The sequence below is a fragment of the Narcine bancroftii genome, chromosome 2 (genome assembly GCF_036971445.1).
Source record: "Narcine bancroftii isolate sNarBan1 chromosome 2, sNarBan1.hap1, whole genome shotgun sequence".
Classification (NCBI taxonomy): Eukaryota; Metazoa; Chordata; class Chondrichthyes; order Torpediniformes; family Narcinidae; genus Narcine; species Narcine bancroftii.
The window spans coordinates 39539817-39560699 of record NC_091470.1 but is presented as its reverse complement, the minus strand read 5'-3'; the positions used below and the strand labels follow the sequence as shown (position 1 = coordinate 39560699).

At 40.8% G+C, this 20883-nt stretch overlaps 1 protein-coding gene across 3 annotated transcripts in view; it reads left to right on the top strand.

Annotated features, from left to right (window-relative positions):
• mdga2a (MAM domain containing glycosylphosphatidylinositol anchor 2a) overlaps nucleotides 1-20883 on the top strand; it is a 615537-nt gene that overhangs the window by 304946 nt on the left and 289708 nt on the right. For all 3 annotated transcript variants that reach the window (XM_069916370.1, XM_069916371.1, XM_069916372.1), the window contains exon 11: nucleotides 18115-18384. In XM_069916370.1, coding sequence (XP_069772471.1) covers nucleotides 18115-18384 — 270 coding nt within the window. The remainder of the gene's footprint in view (nucleotides 1-18114; nucleotides 18385-20883) is intronic.

The window sequence follows — 20883 nt, the reverse complement described above, 5'->3', positions numbered from 1 at the left end:
GGCACCAAAGGGGAGACATTTACAGGCATTCCCCCCCCCCCCCCCCAGCAAAGTGTTGTGTCCCCATACGCTTGCAGCCATTGTTTGCCATCAGACCCGTCCTCACCTCTGCCTGCATCAATAGTGTGCGTCAAAGTCACCAGTGTCTAGCTTGATGCATGTAATTAACTCTCCATGCAATAAAAGCAGCAGTCTTGGCTGCTATGTCAGAGGGACGGAGAAGGTTTATGTCTGCTCAGCAGGTAGACCATCACCAGCCCCCCCCACCATCCCACTGAGTGAGTTTATGACTGTCAGACTACACCACCCCCCCATCACTATGATGCTCACCGACCCTGCACTAAGAGAATAACAGTATTAGAGGCTGAGCTGTAGTCAATGAAGAACAGTCACATGTATGAGTTGCTGTTTTTGAGGTGTTCTACAGCTAAGTGGAGAGCCAGTGATATTGTATCTGCTGTGGAACGATTGTGACGATAGGCAAATTGCAATGGGTCCAGATCTTTGCATAGGTACATGTTAATTCTGGCCACGACCGGCCTCTCAAAGCATTGGCCCTGAGAGCCCTCAGGTTACACACTTCATCTACATTTTCACTTTATGCATTGGCTTTAATCACTGGTAAATCAGGAGATGCGCCAGAAGTGCCTATTGTGATCAACAACTTCCAACTGGTTCCAACAGAGCTCGCCGACACAAGAAAAACTGCCTTGTCATCACTCCTTAGTTTCACAGCCCTCTCACAACATTTATCAACCTTTGCCATATCTCATGGCAAATCCTGCAAAGTATTAGATTCTTGACCAAAACACAGTAAATGCTGGGGGAACTCGCAATGTTCATAGGAGGTGAAGATATGTTACTGACATTTAAGGCCTGAGTCCTTCCTCAAGATATCTCTTTGGCCCGAAACATCGGTAATATACCTTTACCGCTTATGGGCGCTGCAAGCCCGGCTGAGTTCCTCCAGCAGTTCTGTGCACAGTCACTGTGCCTGCAGACTTTCATGTTTCATTGGAAACTTGGCAGCCAGAAAATAGTGAGGGAGAAATTTCACTGGTGCTGTACATGAAGAATGTTTTCTGCCAGTTAAACTCTCTCTTGCACATTTGCTTCATAATAGTTAAAAGATTTTAATTTTAAGTATTTTTTCAGTAACCTTAAAAATGTTAAGACTTGTGACTTCTACCAATTATATTTTAACTATAATTATAGGTTAATTTGATGATTAAAGATAACTGAGACTAGCTAGAATGCATGAGCACTTAAATACAACTGCATAAAAATTGATTACCAGTTGATAGGTGCTAACTGCTCTGCATAGTCCAATCAGTTGACGCAAATTGAATTGAATTTTATAAGCAGAGCTTGCTGTGGCCATATAACCATTTTGTATCTCTAACCAGCAATGAACTTCTGGGCAAGTTCTCTCGCTCTTAGGAAGAGCAGCGGAGGGATTTCCTCCCTCCCCTCACTTGTTCTCACCGAGTAGTAGCTCATTACATACCAGCCATCAGCCATGCTCTTGGACAGAAAATAGAGACAAAGGTGTGAGATTCATAGCTTGCTTGGAAGACCAGAACCTCAGTAAGTTTTGAAGAATGTGGTGCTTCTTCCTCAATATTTTTTGGATTCAGGCCAATGGTAAAATTAATTGTGGCTATTGTTTTTTCTGTTGGTCCTGGTTGATGCAGAATGAAGCTGCCTTTCAGTATGGTGAAATATAGTTCTACAGTGTTTTAAAGTTCTTGTCTCAGAATTAAAAGTAGAAAATCCTGGAAAAACTCAACAGCTCAGGCAGTATATGTGGAAGAAACAGTTAATGATTCAAATTTGAAACCTTTGGTAGATGAGTCAAGAACAAGATAGGATAACTTCAGGATTAACAGCGACCATTTGAAACAGAGATGCGGAGAAATTACTCCTGCCAGAGAGCAGAGAACCTCTGGAATTTACTGCCATTGGCAGCTGTGGCAGCCAGGTCATTAAATGTATTTAAAGCAGAGATTAATGGCTATCTGAATAGTTAGGTTATCAAATGTTATGGGGAGAAGACCAGGAAAATGGGGCTCAGTGGGAGAATGGATCAGCTCGTGATGGAATGGTGGTGCCCAATGGCCTACTTCTGCTCCTATATCTTATGGTCTAAGCTAGAAGGAGAGATACAAAAAAAAACAGATAAGGTGGGAGAGGGCAATGGGTGCAACAATGAGAATTTCTGCCATTGGATGAAAAAGCTGTGGCCTTAAAGGGACTGCGAAAGTCGATGGCAAGAGCTGGGACAGGGCTATGCACCGTGACTGCCATCTGAAGGGGTTAAAAGTCATTCGACCATTGGGAGGGCCAGTCAGCATGGACAGTTTGATAATGTAATGATAATGAAGGCACTAGAACCAATTTAAGAGGCCTTTTATTACACTACCTGTATCATCCATGATCAGTTAGGCAGTGTCATTAACAAGAGTTTATATTGGAAGATTCCTGTGGCAACTTGTGAATTATTGGTTGTGAACAAAGTTGTGATCCCTTTAGGAATGTGTCACGTGCAAACTGTTTTCAGAGATCTGTAGACAGTTTTATGGGCAGCCTATGAAGAGCCCTTGAATTGCCCTTGGGCAGCATGGCTGGCAAAGGCACAATGCCTTTGTAGCACCAGTGATTGGAAAGGGGTTCAAATCCTGCATTGTCTGTGAAGAGTTTGTATGTTCTCCCCGTGTCTGCGTGGGTTTTCCCCGGGGGCTCAAATTTCCTCCCACCGTTCAAAACTTACCAAGGGTGTAGATTGGGTGTAAATTGGGCGACATGGACCCTTGGGCCGAAATGGCCTGTTACCCTCCTGTATGCCTAAATTTAAAAAAATGTAAATTAAAAAATAAAACTGATACACTCTTTATGTCTCTCACATAGATAAATTCTGAACTTGGTGGAGATGCAGTGAGGACACATTTACATTGTCAACTGAAGTATCGTCAAAAATGACAAAGTTGTTGAGTTTGTTTAATAACCACTACTGTTTGGTTGGATAAATCTGAGAAGCTCCCCATTAATCATGGCAAGCTTAAGTTTCAGTTTGTCCATGAGGGGAAACAAAGGCATCACCTGCAAAAATCAGTTGTGAATATAAAGTGTTACTTCTCAAACCAGCAACATCAGATACAATGCAAAAGGGTTAAATTTTAACTATTTATTAATGACTATTAGCAATGTAATGTCAATACAATTAACCCTATTATAAGTATTTATAGGAAATATACAGATATCATGTCATAAGCAGAGTGTATGTGGGAAAAACCCAGACTATTATAGTCTGCGCCCAATATTCTAAAAGGAAAAAAATCCCCAAAAACCCCAATCAGTCAGTCAAGTAAATCAGTCCAAAAAAACACAGTCCACAGAATTCAATCTCAAAGTTCAATGTCCAAATCCAGTTCTTTAACTGAATAACAAAAGAACATCGTATTGAACATTGGAGAGAGAAATGACTGATGCTGAGTTGCCATATGCATATGAATCCTTTTTCAAGGCCTCCTTAGATGACTTCCCTCAGTTCTGGTTTATAACCCTTCATTAACTTATGAGGCACGTGCCTATCACACAGCTCTCCAGTTGGTCTCTGCCACTCCAACTGCAGTTCTGCTGCTCCAACTGCCGTTCTGAGCGTTCCATTCTCTCTCTGTCTGCACAGCTCGACCCAACTGCATCACAAGTCACACAGAGTTCCCAGCAGAATTCCACCCTTTAAGATAACAGTCCACAGTCCAAAAGGTCAGTCCATGCTCCATAACAAAAGGAAAGCCTTTCAACTATCGGTGGAATTCAGTACAAGATAGCAATGTAATCACAGATAGCGCTTATGGAAAATCTTTATTCAACCTCAAGTGAAGCTAAGTTAAAATGGCTTAGTAGCTTTTCCGTTACTTCATCAAATGAGATATTAGTCTTCTGGTATTGAATGCATGTAAATTTGCCTTTTACATTGACAATGCAATTCATGTTATAAAGCCTCTGTGATCCACCAAAAAAAGCCTCGAAGATTTAAAGATTATGAGAGAGAGTAGGAGAGGAATGCAAACAAGTGAATTCAGTGTCAAATCTGATTCCAAAAGCAAAATTAAAAGGAGAGTCGGAAAGTTAAAATGACTAGAAGCTCAAGATGGTTGTTACAGAGTGCAGGTACTTTGCAAAATAGTCACCAATGGTCATTCACAAAGAATGTGCTGAAGGAAGTAATTTATATTAGTTTGTAAGCAAGCAATAGAAGGATGCAGCCATTTAAAGACACTATAAATCCTGGTCGGTTTGAGGTATGATTGGTGCTTTGTTGATTCTTTTCCCTGACCTTGCCACAGTGTTGGAATCCACTTTGCTTCACCTCTGTAGACAAAGGATGAACTGTGGCAGAGGGAAAAGAAAATGAGCAAGTGGTATGTAATCAGTGGAAGTAAGGCCAGTAGGGAAGTCACGTGTCAAACCTGTTTGTGAAGTTTCCAATGACTGAGTTGCAACATTGATTATCCACATCATAGGCAGTGGTCAGGAAAAGCCTATTGATTATGTGTCATGCCCACTGACCAAAAGTGAAAAGAACCTTTCAGAAAAATAATTACGAGGTTTTTGTAATTCTTGCTAGGAAAAAAAACATTTGTAGATTTCATTTTCTTTGGCTTGGCTTCGCGGACGAAGATTTATGGAGGGGGTAAAAAGTCCACGTCAGCTGCAGGCTCGTTTGTGGCTGACAAGTCCGATGCGGGACAGGCAGACACGATTGCAGCGGTTGCAAGGGAAAATTGGTTGGTTGGGGTTGGGTGTTGGGTTTTTCCTCCTTTGCCTTTTGTGAGTGAGGTGGGCTCTGCGGTCTTCTTCAAAGGAGGTTGCTGCCCGCCAAACTGTGAGGCGCCAAGATGCACGGTTTGAGGCGTTATCAGCCCACTGGCGGTGGTCAATGTGGCAGGCACCAAGAGATTTCTTTAGGCAGTCCTTGTACCTTTTCTTTGGTGTACCTCTGTCACGGTGGCCAGTGGAGAGCTCGCCATATAACACGATCTTGGGAAGGCGATGGTCCTCCATTCTGGAGACGTGACCCATCCAGCGCAGCTGGATCTTCAGCAGCGTGGACTCGATGCTGTCGACCTCTGCCATCTCGAGTACTTCGACGTTAGGGGTGTAAGCGCTCCAATGGATGTTGAGGATGGAGCGGAGACAACGCTGGTGGAAGCGTTCTAGGAGCTGTAGGTGGTGCTGGTAGAGGACCCATGATTCGGAGCCGAACAGGAGTGTGGGTATGACAACGGCTCTGTATACGCTTATCTTTGTGAGGTTTTTCAGTTGGTTGTTTTTCCAGACTCTTTTGTGTAGTCTTCCAAAGGCGCTATTTGCCTTGGCGAGTCTGTTGTCTATCTCATTGTCGATCCTTGCATCTGATGAAATGGTGCAGCCGAGATAGGTAAACTGGTTGACCGTTTTGAGTTTTGTGTGCCCGATGGAGATGTGGGGGGGCTGGTAGTCATGGTGGGGAGCTGGCTGATGGAGGACCTCAGTTTTCTTCAGGCTGGGTCATATTACTGTTTCAAGATTATTTACAACATCTAAAAGCAATCATCTGTAAGTTAGAGCAACAGCAGAAAGCAGAACTTGCCAAAATAAAGCCAAACGTAAACGTGAGTTCAATACATCATATTCCTCTTTGGCAGCCTCAAACCCAACAGGCAATAGAAGACAATGTCCCTGCCACACCATGAACCAATCTTGTGGAGATATTAATACTTGAGTCAAAGGACACGGTTAAATCTCATTCAGTCCAAATTGGAGCAAGAAGGGTAGGTAGGGTAGGTCACTTAAGGGGAGTAATCATCATGGCACAAGTTGTACAAGCAGGTTTAATCTTGTTTTATTAATTCAATGTGGACAAGCCCTGTATTTATTCCCTATCCCTGATCACCCCTGAGAGAGACGTTGAAAGTCATTGCTTTGAACCATGGATGATCTACTTGCACTAATCTTGGATAGGGGCATCTAGGATTTAGATAGAGCAGTGAAGGACCTGTAATAAATTTTGAAGACAGGATGATGTGGATCGTGAGGAACCTGTGTTGACTGTGCTGCCTGTGTATTTATTTTAGAGACAGGGGACATTATTGTGTCATCAGTCCAGCCTAGGTGAGTAATCACATTGCATTTTGCAGATGATATACAATGCACTTGCTGTGCATAACTGGTGGAGGGAATGAGAGTTTTAATTGATGCATAGAATCTCAACCAAGCAGGTTATTTGGTTCTGGATGATGTCAGACATTTTGGGATTGTTTCAATTACACCCATCCAGTCAAGAGGGGAGCATTTCAACATGCTCTGGCCTCCTACACATTAGTGACCCTTTAGCAAAGTATGTGCACTCTGCAACAACTGTCTCGAGCTTCTAGTTGCATGTCATTTTAACTTTATGACTTTTCCTTCCTTTTTATTTTTCTTTTGGAATCAGATTTGACACTGATTTCACTTGCTTCCATTCATCTCTTACACTGTCTTATGATCTTTAAACCTTACCAGACAAGACAAAACAGTGTTGTTCCTGAGGAAGATAACAGTTTTTGTCTTGGTTCATCTACAAAATCTATTCTGTAGCATTAACTTCATTTTTCCCATTGGTTACGGCTCAATAATTTTTTTAAAAAACAGTGGTTCACAGTGAGTGCATGAAATAGACACCAACTTGTGACACACAAGAACTGCAAATCCTGGAACCTTGAGCAAATAATGATCTGCTGGAGGAACTCAGTTGCATCCCTGGGTAGAAATAGTCAGCTAATGTTTCAGGTAAGGGCCCTTTATCAAGACAAAAGAAGGAAGGGCTGGTTTTAATCAAGGGGACATAAAATGGGGGGCTGAAGAGGTTCAGGGGGTGCTAAGAAGTAATTGGGAATTGGACAGAAGTAGAAGAGATGGGGAGAGAGGTGGAGGGAGAGAAAGGAGACAAGTTCGAAAGTAAGTATAGGAATAGATAAAGCAGACATGAAAATAACAGAACCAGTTAGAGGTGGAAGTTACCTAAAATAAAAAAAAACATATGTTTGTGCTGTTGGGTTTGAGGCTGCCAAAGAGGAATATGATGTATTGAACTCACGTTTACGTTTGGCTTTACTTTGGCAATGTCTGATGCCAGACATAAACCTGACTGTGCGAGAAAAGTGAAGGCATTGAAATAATTGGGAGTTTAAACTTAGATCCATAGACAGAGCACAGGTGTTCGGCAAAACAATTACACAATCTGTGTTTGATGTACAGGTACATTGAAGGCAATAGGTTAGTTTGGACGATGTGCATGTAAGGCCCTACCTCACCTGGAAGGCCTATTTGTGGTACTGTTCTTTTTTTTTTGAACTTTTTATTTTAGAATTTTAAAAACCACATCCATGTATACATATTGAATAAACTAAAAAAATTAAGTAAAAATGTGAGTGTGTGTGTGTGTGTGTGTGTGTGTATATATATATATATATGTGTGTGTATATATTTTTTTTTTTTAAATATATATATAAATGAATGAAAACCCTCCTTCATTCCTCCCACTTCCTTTCCCACCTCCCAACCCTCCCCTAAAATATCAAAGAAAAGAAAAATAAAAAAGTTAGGAGAATGTCAAAAAGAAATACAAGTCTCAATTCAAATAATGAACTGAGGGTTATCAACAGGATGGGTTTTCAGAGAGTCCTTCAAATTTTCAAGCTAACATATTGTAAATATTGGCTCCATACATTTTAAAGAAATGATATTTATTACATAAATGATAAGTTATTTTCTCAAGAGGAATACAAAAATACAATTCAGCCATCTCTTCATCCCTAAGTCCATATTTGATTTCCAAGTAATGGCTATGCACTTCCTAGAAACAGCTCAAGATAATTGTAAAAATTCAATTTGATGCATAGTTAATCTTAATTTATGACTAACCACTTTAATATTACCCAACAAAAATAATAACAGATCCTGTGTAAATATTACCACTAATATTTTCTCCTAAAGTTTTTTTTTAAACCTCTAACCAAAAAGGTTTTACTCTTGGACACTCCCAAGTAGAATGCAAAAATGAACCAATTTCCTGACCACATCTAAAATATAAATCTGATAATGTTGGTTTCAACTTATTTTAATTTTTGAGGAGTATATATAATTGATGTAAAAAAATTATATTGAACCAGTCCATACATAATAATAATTTTCATCATATTTTCCTTACATAACTGCATCCATTCATTTTCATCTATTTCAATCAACCTCCCATCTTAACCTTTATTTATGAATTATTAGCTTGGGAGCTGCTTTTTGAAGTAATTTATACATCTCCAAAATAAACTTATTTATGCCACCTTTATATATCAATAATTCTAATTCATTCTGTTTAGGTAGTATCAAATTATGACTTAATTTATCATCAAATAAAGCCTTATCCTGATAACAACCAAAACATTCTTATTTGGGACCTTAAATTTTTCCTTCATTTGTTGAAAAGTAATAAATTTACCACCTTCAAAACAGTTTTCTATTTTCTTAATCCCCATTTGACTCCAAATCCTCAAAAAATGATTATCCATACAAAAAGGATATAAAGGTATATAAAGGCATTTTTTGGGGAAATCACTATTTGTGCTGCTAGATAAAGGTCAGGACACATTTTGCACTTTCTACAATTACAGAGGGGAATACCCAAGGAGGGTTGGGGGGATGTGAGGGGGAAAAGTGGACCTGAGAGTCTCAGAGAAACTGATGTTTGTGAAGAATTAATAGAGTTGGAGAAGGGAAGATGTGGCTGGTGGTAGGGTCGTGTTGAAGTTGGTGGAAGTGTTGGAGGATAATGTTTCATGTGGAAGCTGGTGGGTTGGAAAGTGATAACCAAAGGGTTTCTTTCACTGTTCTGCCTGGGAGGAGGTGGGGTGAGGGGAAAAGTATGAGAAATGGAAGAGGTACAGATGTTATCAATAACAGTAGGAGGGGAAGTCCATGTTTATTTTTTTAAAAAAGGGCATTTTAATTGTTATAGAGTGGAAAGCACTCATCCTGGAAACTGATTCAATGGAGTCAGAGGTTTTGGGAGAAAAGATTACTTCCTTCCAAGAGACAGCTTATGAAGAGGTATAATCCAGGCAGCTGTGAAAATCCATAGGATTATATTAGATGTCTGTGGATAATTTGTCTTCTGAAATAGAGATCGAGGGTTCAGGATATAGGAGGGAGGTGTCAGAAACAGTCCAGGTAAATAAAAGGGCAGGGTGGAAGTTGGTAGTGAAGTCAATAAAATGGCTGAGTTGTACATAGATATAAGAGATCGCATTGATGTAGTGGAGAAAGAGTTGGGGAATGGTGCTGGTGTAGGATTAGAACATTGACCGACTTGATCTATTGTACTCAATGCACTCGGTGTTGTCTTCTGTGCATTGGTGAGACCAAACACAGATTAGGTAACTACTTTGCCCAATACCTACTCTCTGTCTGTGGGAACACCCTGTAGCCAACCACTTAAATTCCTATCAGTATTCCTACACCAAGATGTCTGTCTTGGGCCTCATCCACTGCCAGGGTAGGGCCAAACATAAAGTTGAAAACACATCATATTCCTGGACAGCCTTAGCTCGAATTTTACACGTTCCACCTCTATCTCTCCTTATTCCTGTTCTTTTTTTTCTCTTTTACCCCTCCCATCTAATGGCCTCTCCAACTACCTGTCTCTCCCTCCACCTGTTTCTCCACCTCTCCCACTTTCTGTGCCCCTCTCCAGCTTCTTGCACCCCTCTTTTCTTTGTATTCCTCTTGAGACCATACAATGATGTAATTTAGTCCATGGCACATTTGGTCACACATGAGCTTTAATTGCACTAAAAGGGAAAGTGCTGCCAGAATAAGTTCAAGTTCAAATTTATTGTCGCATTGCTGCAATGAAAATGTCAATTAGTACATAGCAAGGGCAGAAGTGGAAACCATTGCTCTTCCTTGAAATATTACTGGGATACCTTTGCCTTTTACGAGGTCAATAAGAGGGCCTCATTTTAATGTCTCAGCTGAGCCAATGTGCCTCTAGCAACGCAGCACTAATTTATTATGTGTTACAGTACTAAACACAAGCATTAAAAGAAAAGTGAATTATCTGAATCAGCACAGTCTCAGTCAAATCTATTGCTTGCAATAAAAACAAGCCCTGATTCAGCAATATAATTTCACGCACTGAGCAAGTTTGCATTGAATACAAAGGGAGGAAAAAATTGCAAGGAGGAAATTTTTGTATAAGTATCCACTAAAAGCACAATGACCATTCCACCATAAGAAAGAAATTGGCTGATTCTTTTTTTAACTTCAGTGAAAAAGTGACTATCATCTTCTGTTCAAATCGATCAAGCAGATGGGTTAAAATAAGATGACATTTTTTGTCTGTTTAATATTACAATTCTAAAAAAAAAATTCCTTTTAAGATGGGTATTTATCAACTATGCCTTGGCCTTGTATCTAATGGGAGATCAAATAATAAATGATATTATTGAAATTCAACTTTAAGTTATTGAATTATTTGTGATCATAGAAGTGAGTCTGTGCAGAATATTCCACATGAAATTGGAAGAAATTGAGATGGGAACCAGCACATTCTGCTGTGATGCTGATCATGTTCTTATTTTGAAAATAAAAGTTGCAATGAATACATTGTGAATAAACAATTATGTGACTTAATGTCTAAGTTAAAAGGTCACAAGCAATTGAAGCTAGGCATTTTATAAATAGACTCAAATATAATAAACTGATGATCAATTTAGCATCTTAAGATTCCTTTTAAAAATAATTACTACCACAGAAAAATGACTATTTCTGATAACTAATTTTAGAATGAAGAGAATTTCTTTCATTCGGCAAACCAAATTGCTATCAATTAGATGCTGATTTTTTTCTGTGCATCATGCACTGCCTTTTTCAGCATTAAGTTGTGGCACAGAACTAAAAGTAGGGCATTCTTCCTGAAGATGATCAATCAAGGGTCACTAATTACTGCTGGATCACTCAAGCCGCTTCATTGGAATTATACTGTGAGTCTGGATTCAATGCAGTAAATTACATTTCAAAAGGTTTTGTTTCCAATTTCAAACAGTGCTGGAATAACATTGTCCCTCTCTACACATCAACTCTATTGTTTATAATAGTTTTTATAATCAAAATCTATTTATAAGGAGATATTTCTGCCTTAGCCCCTTGTGTAAGGGGCATAATTTCACTTTTATTCCAATTTATTTTATAACCTGAAATCTTAACAATATTCTTTCGGATTTAGATGTAGTTTCTGTAAAGAAGTCTCCGGTTCTGTCAGATTTATTAAAATGTCATCTGAAAATAAACTAATTTTATACTCTTCCTGACCCCTTAATTTCTAAGTCACTCCTAATTACCTCTACTAATGGCTCTATAGCTAAAATGAGTACAGCTGGGGATAAGGGACAGCCTTGTCTACTAGACCTCGCCAATTGAAATGGAACAGATATCTGTCCATCAGTTACTACTTTTGCTTTAACCCCTCCCATCTAACAGCTTCTCCAGCTACCTGTCTTTCCCTCTACCTGTTTCTCCACCTCTCCCACTTTCTCTGCCCCCTCCAGCTTCTTGCATCCCTCCTTTCTTTTTATTTCTCTTGATGTAATTTAGTCCATGGCACATTAGGTCACACATGAGCTTTAATTGCACAAAAAGGGAAAGTGTTGCCAGAATACGCTATTAAATGGTGCGTTGATTTAGTTTATAAAAGTTTGACCAAACCCAAATTTATCTACACTTGGAGTTCCACCTTCTCATACTAGTGAGAGGGTTATGAGTAGCAGGGAGTTTAGATTAGTTCCTCCATTTGATGATGCTGAGATTGAAATACTTCCAGCATTTTGAGAAAGTTGCTGTGAGTTTAAAATGGCCAAAAGACCATTGGACCCTTATGTTACAAAGTGTGTTTAAAAAGGAAAGCCCAGGAGGCTTACTCTGCCCTTCCAATCTATCAAGCTGTTGATTATGATACTGTAAAGCAAGCTGTTCTTATGAAATGATTACAGAAGCTTATAGACAAAAAATCAGGAATTTGAGAATATTGAAGAGCAAGTCATATATGGATTTTTCATATGTCAAAGGCTATAAATGATGACTATAACAGAACTTGTAACAGAGCCTAATGACATAAAAGCATATTTAGATAAAAAGGGAGTGGGAACTTGGCAGGAATCTGTTTGGTTAGCGGATGAGTATGCTTCAACTCACAATGTTAAATTTGTGCCAAGTAGAACCTTCCAAAGGGTAATATGGACTATCCAAGTCAGTTAGAAAACAAAGCGGGAAGTAGTACTTGGGGTAAAGTAGAAGGGAGGCAAGAAAAGGAAAAACCTTTGGGTCCCCTTTGACACTATTGTAAGAAACATGGTCACATGATAGCAAATTGTTCCATCTGAAGAAAAGAGAGAAAAGGAGGCAGTGCCAGATGCCGATATTCAAAGAGATGAAACACAAATTTTTTTTTTAGAAAAAATTCTGCTGGTAATATTAGGGATGAATTCAAATATTTTGTTTCAGAAGGTTTGGTTTCAGTAAAGGAAGAATCACCACAAGTGACAGTGAAAATTCTTCAAGATACTGGGACTGCCCAGTCACTTGTGTTGGACAGTGTTTTGAAGTTTGGCAATAAGACTGCCGTGGGTGAAAAAAATTTGAATTGAGGTTTGGGGAGGGGGGGTGGGGGTGTGATCCGAAGTTGATAATGTTGAAATCAAAATTAGTTAATGAACCTGTTACTATAGGGATCTGATCCAGTTTACCAGTGGAGAAAGTTTTGTTGTTATTAGGAAATGGCCTAGCAGAGGATGAAGTTGTTCCTGCAGTGAGGTTGACAGCTAAGCCACTCATTGATGAAACAAAGACAGATTCTAATATATATCAAGCTTGTGCAGTGAGGCGAACTTTGGCTAAGAAGCTTGCCAGTGCAGATGCTGCTGTGCAGACTGATTTAAAAGAGACCGGAATCTATGAAAGTCCAAAACAAGACTCAGGTTGTGATGACCTGCCAAATGCTTTACATTCTTCTTTAGTGGACCAGAGTTCTGGTGTTAAACCTGAGAGTAAGGATTTGTCATTATCCCGAAACACTTCATAAAAAACAGAGTTGCCACATTAACATGTAAAAACCTTAATGTGAGAACTTGTCTTTTAGCAAGGAACAGCCTTCACCAGCGGTACTGGTTGTTGATGGAACTCCTAAGGACCCATGAAACGGTACAAGCCGACTCTTGTGAGGGTAACTTCAAACAAAACATTGGCCCAGTTTGTTTATCTAATTCAATTGTTTTGCAGAATTTGGATGCTTAAGTTTGCTCATGAATGTGTCTATTTGCTTTTGTTTGCAGTAAGAGAGTCTGTTACATTAGGCTTTAGCCCTTTTGAGCTGGTATTTGGACAACAAGTTAGAGGACCTTAAGAATTGTTGAAGTAACAATGGGGATGCTCCGGTACTGATGGAGATTGTGGAGGAGATGTTCTCACCCACCCTCACTGATTATGGTCTGGAAGTGAAGAAATCAATGATGCAATTACACAGTGGGGTGTTGAGTCCCAGGTCTTGGCGTTTGCTGATCAGTTTTGAGGGAATGTTGGTGTTCAATGCCAAACTGTAATTGATAAAGAGCATTCCTGATGAAAGCATCTTTACTGTCCAGGTGTTCCAGGGCTTTGTGTAGAGCAAGTGAGACTGTTGACCTCTTGCTGCGATAGGTGAATTAGAAGGTATCCATGTCACCACTCAGACAGGAGCTGAAATGCTTCAACACCAACCTTTCAAAACAATCCATCACTTCTGATGAAGGCAGGTCACTACACTCTTCTTGGGCACCAGTATGATTGACACCTGTTTGAAACAGGTGGATGCCATATCCTGCTGGAGTGAGATATTGAAGATATCTGTGAATACATTGATAAGTTGGTCTAGCCTTTTCACATGACATAGATATAAGAAGCTTTTAGGAGAGCTGGGCTTAAGTATTGCCCATGCTGAGAGATTTAGGACTCTTTGTTCTGCTAGCTGTAAACCAACAAAATAAAAGCCTGATTTACCAAACACTTTGCTGTAATAAAATAGCTGAAAGCATACCAAATGAATACAAATAAAGGAAGATTGATAAAATCAATGGAAGGATAGATTTGAGTGCAAAACACAAATTAAGATGGGCTATGACAAAACTAGGAAGAGGAGGGAGTAAGATAGAGATTTAAATGTAACCCACTCACATAATTCAACCACTTCATGCTCAATGAACTGGAAAGCTCACCCCATGCTACAATTAAGACCTTAGAAAAGTGAGTCATCGGTCAAAGAATCAATTTTTTTGTGGTGCCATATTAGCATAGATCAAGTAGCAACTATAAAATGTGGTCTCAAGGGTTTGTATGTGCGGTCAATGGGTTCTAACAGTAACTTTAGTGAGGTCCATTGTGAAGCGTATAGATTTATACATGTGAGACACACAGAGCAGAAACAATGTGTGTATAGTTTATTCAAGGGTTTGCCACAATCTGGTTTGCTGCAACTTACTGTACCCAAAAGGGCAGTTAATCACAAGTCACAAAACAAAAGGGTGAAAGAGTTAAAGCAACAATTACACTGCAGTCGCAAGAGACAGCACTTGCTGAAATCTGGAGCATAAACCAACTTGCTGGAGGAACTCAGCAAGTCGTGCATCACCATTGGACAGGCTAGGTATTGGTGTCATTTTGCATCATGGCTGAATTATTCTGTACTGTTTCCAGATTATAAAAACACCAATCTAACATATATACAAATTGTCTTATTTTAATGCAGTCATATTCTTTACTCTTGCAGTGGAACCAGTGTTGATCCTGCAGATTTATCTGATGCTGTTGGAGTATCCTCCATCCTTGAATTGAATGATTATATCTTATCTTGCCTCTTGCCTGAAATAGTGCATGTTGCTTTCCCCTAAATAGGTGTTAATTCAGGAAAATCTTTAATATGGTTCTCCTGAGAGTATTTTCCTGGCATCAGAACCAGTGGTCTAGACCAACTCTTCAGAATTTCTCACCATTCCTCATGAAATTATCAGTGGCATTATTTACTTGAGCTGTTTCTCCATTATTACATCCCATGTCCAACTTTTAAGGTCTCATTATACAAATTCTATCATGCAAGCTGAAGCGCTTGCAATCACATACAGGCAGCAGTGTCAAATGGACCGTAATGGAATGAAATCTTCAATGTCATGAAAGCCAGACTACAGCCAAATCAATTCATTCAATGTGATGTTGAAGAATGGCTGACAGGAGTGGATGAAGCACAGGTCAAGTTACAGCCTAGCACTGAAGATCTGCACTCCAGAACAGTGTGTGCCTCCAGGAGAACTGTTAGTGCATAGAGAAAACTGGCATCTGCCCAACAATATGGAAATTTGACAAGATATGCTCTGTTCACAAAAAGCAAGACAATTCCAGTTTGGCAAATGAATCAATCTGCTCTCAATCATCATGGAACCTATTATTGACCATGCCTTCAATCAATAATCTGATGCCCCAGTCAAAGATGTCTCACTACAGTTGCAGATGATCTTCAAAGGAAGGTTAAGCAGTCAGTGGTTGTAATTCACTTCTTCTTTGGCTTGGCTTCGCGGACGAAGATTTATGGAGGGGGTAAAAAGTCCACGTCAGCTGCAGGCTCGTTTGTGGCTGACAAGTCCGAATTCACTTAGGTACTGATGATATAGGCAAACTGAGGTAATGTTGTCATTTTGAATTTAGGTGGCAAAGTAAAATGCATGACTCCAAGGTTATAATCTCTTTATTTTCTCTGACGTTGTATGCTAGCAAATACCTGTATAGGAATAGGAGTACTGATCAGATGAAGGGTTTTAGCTAATGTGCCAATGGAATCGAACACAAAGTTGGAAATACAGTAGGGGGGGGGGGGAGGGTCATTAAACAGGCAAATGTGCAGACCACCTAAATTATGCAGGGGTAGAGGGCACAGAGCAGGAATACAGGAATGGATGAGGAACAGCCAATTATTGAAAGAAATCGGAGCTAATCTGGCAGGGAGATAGTGCAGAAACCTAACAAGGCACCAGTTGGGTGTGAAGGGGCTTTTGGATACATATTTCTTGAAGTATTTTTCTTAACTTTTCTGTGGTGCTCTTAATAGACAACCTATCAGCAATTAACTTGCAAATACAGTAGCTTTGTGAGGATCATCATGAGGTTTAAGGTGAGAAGTTTTATTTTGCAAAGTTAATGGCAAAGCTGCTCCAGCTCTTGATGATGATTTGCAAATGATTACTAACCTGTGGGGCTTTGAAAATAAACAATTAAATCTGTGACATTATTCCTTTGGGTAACAAATCTCTTCTCTGCTAGACATTGATGGCTGATTTGCATATTACTACCAGTGTGTGTATTCTTGAAGCTGTTACTTTGAGCAGTCTGATTCATTGTTTTGGGAACATTTTGAGAATCTTAATAGGCGTGGCCGCGTACTTACCTTTATCGCGATCGGTGCCGGCCGCCACTGATGGCATAAGTGACGCTACGCGCGTGAGCAATAGCGTGCATGTGCGGGTGTGTTAGGATGATGGATTTCAGCCATGGGAGGAGGAGAGTGAGAGTGTAAGGATCACCCGTGTGGCAGTGAGCCAATGAGAAGATCAGAGGAGTTTAGCTGGGTGGTGTTTGGGGAGTTGAAGAATGCAATGATGTGACGAGTGAATAATAAAGAAAGTTGACTTCATGGTGTGGCTGAATAAAACGAGTGAGTGCATTCTTTATTTGTTTGTAAGCTGTGGTGAATCGGTGCTGTTACATTGTGAGATGCTCCAAAAGTATAAGTCTTTCTTTCAGTTTCATGATTAATTTCTGAAAAGATCCAGTGCAAGTGGACAAATTGGTTATTATAGATCAGGGGTGTCAAACTCAAATTCACGGAGGGCCAAAATTAAAAACTTGGACTAAGTCGAGGGCCGAACTAAATATTTATTGAAAATTTTCAACAACATCTGCATGTTTTCTCTTCTTTCAACATATGTAACGTTAAACTTTTTCTTATTAAAATAAATGTTTAATAATAGCTTTGGATAAACTCTTTCCAGAAGCATTAACAAATGAGAAATAAAATATTCAATAAATAATATTTCTCTATAGAGGATTTGTCAAATGTTGCTAGTGTGCTGTCGAATAGTAAAATCTGAGGGCTATTGAGAATGTGGGAGAATAACATGATTCCTGAAACAATCAAATGGGTGACTGATTGTGGGCATGAACTCTAGCAGGGTTATTTGCCATGCCCTTTTTCCATTGGTACAGATATCCTTTGATTTACACACTTTTCAAGTTTTATGCCTAATGAGCTTGTACCCAGGTGCAGGACCATTTTTAACCAGGAATATATTTATCACTGTGACATGAAACTATTGGAAGATCGTTTTATCCTGAGATTAAAGTTCATAATACTTACTCAGGCCTGTGTGCGGGAGGGCGGGGTTTGCGGGCGATCGGGTTGGACAACGACAGTGTGGGGGCATCGGCTCTCGCTGCAGGGCGGCATCTCGGCGGATCAGCGGCCCCGTCACCGTGAGTCACGGGTCAGCCTGCGGCAGGGAGGGGGAGTGGGCAATGGTCCTGGCGAGGTCAGGCCCGAGGCCTCCGGTTCCGGGCGCTGGGAAGCGGCCTTGGCTTCCCCTGACACCGGCCAGGCCCCAAAACCAGAGTCCACGGTGAGACCCTGCAACGTAAACAGAGGAGGTGGGGGCAATTAGCAGGCTGACGCCAATGCATTCTGGAATTTGTTGTATTACTGTTTCCATTTTCTATACTGGGGAGGCGGCCAGCGGGCCACCTCTAATGCATTTTTAAAATGATCTTTCGGGCCAAATATAATTATATCGCGGGCCAAATTTGGCCCGCGGGCCAGAGTTTGATATGTGTGTTATAGATAATAGTCTGTCCATTAACTCAGCTTTCTGAAGAGAAAGCAATTATTGATAAGCAATGTCTTTGCAAATTCTTTATTGACCATGGAGACTCAAACCTGCCGTGACCCAAGTCTGTTTGTCCATTTTGCAGATCCCCCAAGTGTGGAGCCTATGTTTCTGGAGATGCGGCAGGGTCAAGGGCAAAGCATCATCATGACCTGCAAAGTGCTGAAAGCTTATCCAACCCGTGTGCTGACCTTTGAGTGGAAACTGGGAAATAAGGTTTTATTAACAGGACGCTTTGAGTCACAGGATTATACGCAGATCAGGGTGGACAATCTCTCCAAAGACAGCTATGGAGTTTACAACTGCAGCATCATGAATGAGGCCGGTGCTGGCACATGCAGCTTCCTTGTCACAGGTACCCATCCTGAATATTTTTATGCTCTTTGAGGCACAGTACTTGTTGTTTGGTACTTCAAAATTCATTCCTTTTCTGCCCTTGTCTGTTCTGCTGGGGAGGCCCACTCTCCTTTGGGTTTTATTGTTGAAAATCACTGTTTACCACGGAGTAAGGTGCCATCCTACCATCATCAGAGGTTTCAACCACAGCAAGTTAAAGGTATTTACTTGTCTAAATGTGTTGAATTGATCCTTTTTACCAATGGCAGAGAAATACAGATGGCAGAGATAAATGCAACAAATTTTAGCCTCTTTATTGAAATTATTTGTAAACTCTCCAAAAGTTTATGATTTCTGTTTTAAGATTTATTTTCCACACAGAACTTGGGAATGAGCTATTTTATAGAGAAAATATCTGGAAACTGCGGGATTTGTAGATTTTCACAGAAGAAGGCAAACAAACTCTGTAAAACATAGATGAAGAATCATATAAGAATGAGAAGCAAAAGGAAATGAGTGTTAGTCAACAACTAGTACAGGGGATGTTAGTAAGTTTGAAAGCTAAAAATCTCAAGGGTCCAGTTGTTGTCATCCCAGAGTTTTAAAGGGAATGATTATGGAGATAGTGGATGCTCTTGTTTCCATTTTCTAAAGTTCTATAAAGTTTTGTGAATTGGAGGGTGGCAAATATGAGTCCCAGCCAGTTGCAATGTATTTTCTTAACGAATTGGCTGAAGGAACCAAAAGTTATATTTCTAGGTTTGCTGAAGGTTCAGAACCAGGGAGGACCAGAATTTATAAAGGAAATGAAGTGAAGACAAGCTGAGGGAATGGGCAAGATCATGGCAAATGCAATATGATATCAGTCACTTTACTGTGTAGAACAGACAAGCCAAATTCATTGGTGAGACTGGGTAACGTTGATGTGCAAAGGGATCTATATATGGCCAAAGGCAATTAGACAAGCAATCAAGTGGTGAAATGGTATGTTAACCTTTAATGCAAGGTGATTTGACTGTAGGAGTAAGGAAGTCTTATTCTTCTTTGGCTTGGCTTCGCGGACGAAGATTTATGGAGGGGGTAAAAAAGTCCACGTCAGCTGCAGGCTCGTTTGTGGCTGACCAGTCCGATGCGGGACAGGCAGACACGATTGCAGTGGTTGCAAGGGAAAATTGGTTGGTTGGGGTTGGGTGTTGGGTTTTTCCTCCTTTGCCTTTTGTCAGTGAGGTGGGCTCTGCGGTCTTCTTCAAAGGAGGCTGCTGCCCGCCAAACTGTGAGGCGCCAAGATGCACGGTTTGAGGCGTTATCAGCCCACTGGCGGTGGTCAATGTGGCAGGCACCAAGAGATTTCTTTAGGCAGTCCTTGTACCTTTTCTTTGGTGCACCTCTGTCACGGTGGCCAGTGGAGAGCTCGCCATATAATACGATCTTGGGAAGGCGATGGTCCTCCATTCTGGAGACGTGACCCATCCAGCGCAGCTGGATCTTCAGCAGCGTGGACTCGATGCTGTCGACCTCTGCCATCTCGAGTACCTCGACGTTAGGGGTGTGAGCGCTCCAATGGATGTTGAGGATGGAGCGGAGACAACGCTGGTGGAAGCGTTCTAGGAGCCGTAGGTGGTGCCGGTAGAGGACCCATGATTCGGAGCCGAACAGGAGTGTGGGTATGACAACGGCTCTGTATACGCTTATCTTTGTGAGGTTTTTCAGTTGGTTGTTTTTCCAGACTCTTTTGTGTAGTCTTCCAAAGGCGCTATTTGCCTTGGCGAGTCTGTTGTCTATCTCATTGTCGATCCTTGCATCTGATGAAATGGTGCAGCCGAGATAGGTAAACTGGTTGACCGTTTTGAGTTTTGTGTGCCCGATGGAGATGTGGGGGGGCTGGTAGTCATGGTGGGGAGCTGGCTGATGGAGGACCTCAGTTTTCTTCAGGCTGACTTCCAGGCCAAACATTTTGGCAGTTTCCGCAAAGCAGGACGTCAAGCGCTGAAGAGCTGGCTCTGAATGGGCAACTAAAGCGGCATCATCTGCAAAGAGTAGTTCACGGACAAGTTTCTCTTGTGTCTTGGTGTGAGCTTGCAGGCGCCTCAGATTGAAGAGACTGCCATCCGTGCGGTACCGGATGTAAACAGCGTCTTCATTGTTGGGGTCTTTCATGGCTTGGTTCAGCATCATGCTGAAGAAGATTGAAAAGAGGGTTGGTGCGAGAACACAGCCTTGCTTCATGCCATTGGAAGTCTTATTACAATTGTTGTAAAAACACAGAAGTGCTGGAGGATCACAGCAGGTCTCATTAGCTTCACAAGAGTTAATATATGGCACACATTTCAGGCCTGAGCCCTTCTTCGAGGTGCGAGTAAAAAGCAGGCAGGAGTCTGAATTAAAAGAGTGGCGAGGAAAGAAATGGCTGGGGGAGGAGCACTGACCGATAGACAAAAGGTGTAAAGTAGATCTGGATGAGAGAGGAAAGGTGAGAATTGATGGGGAGGAGGGGTGGAATTATGTCACCAAAATGAGC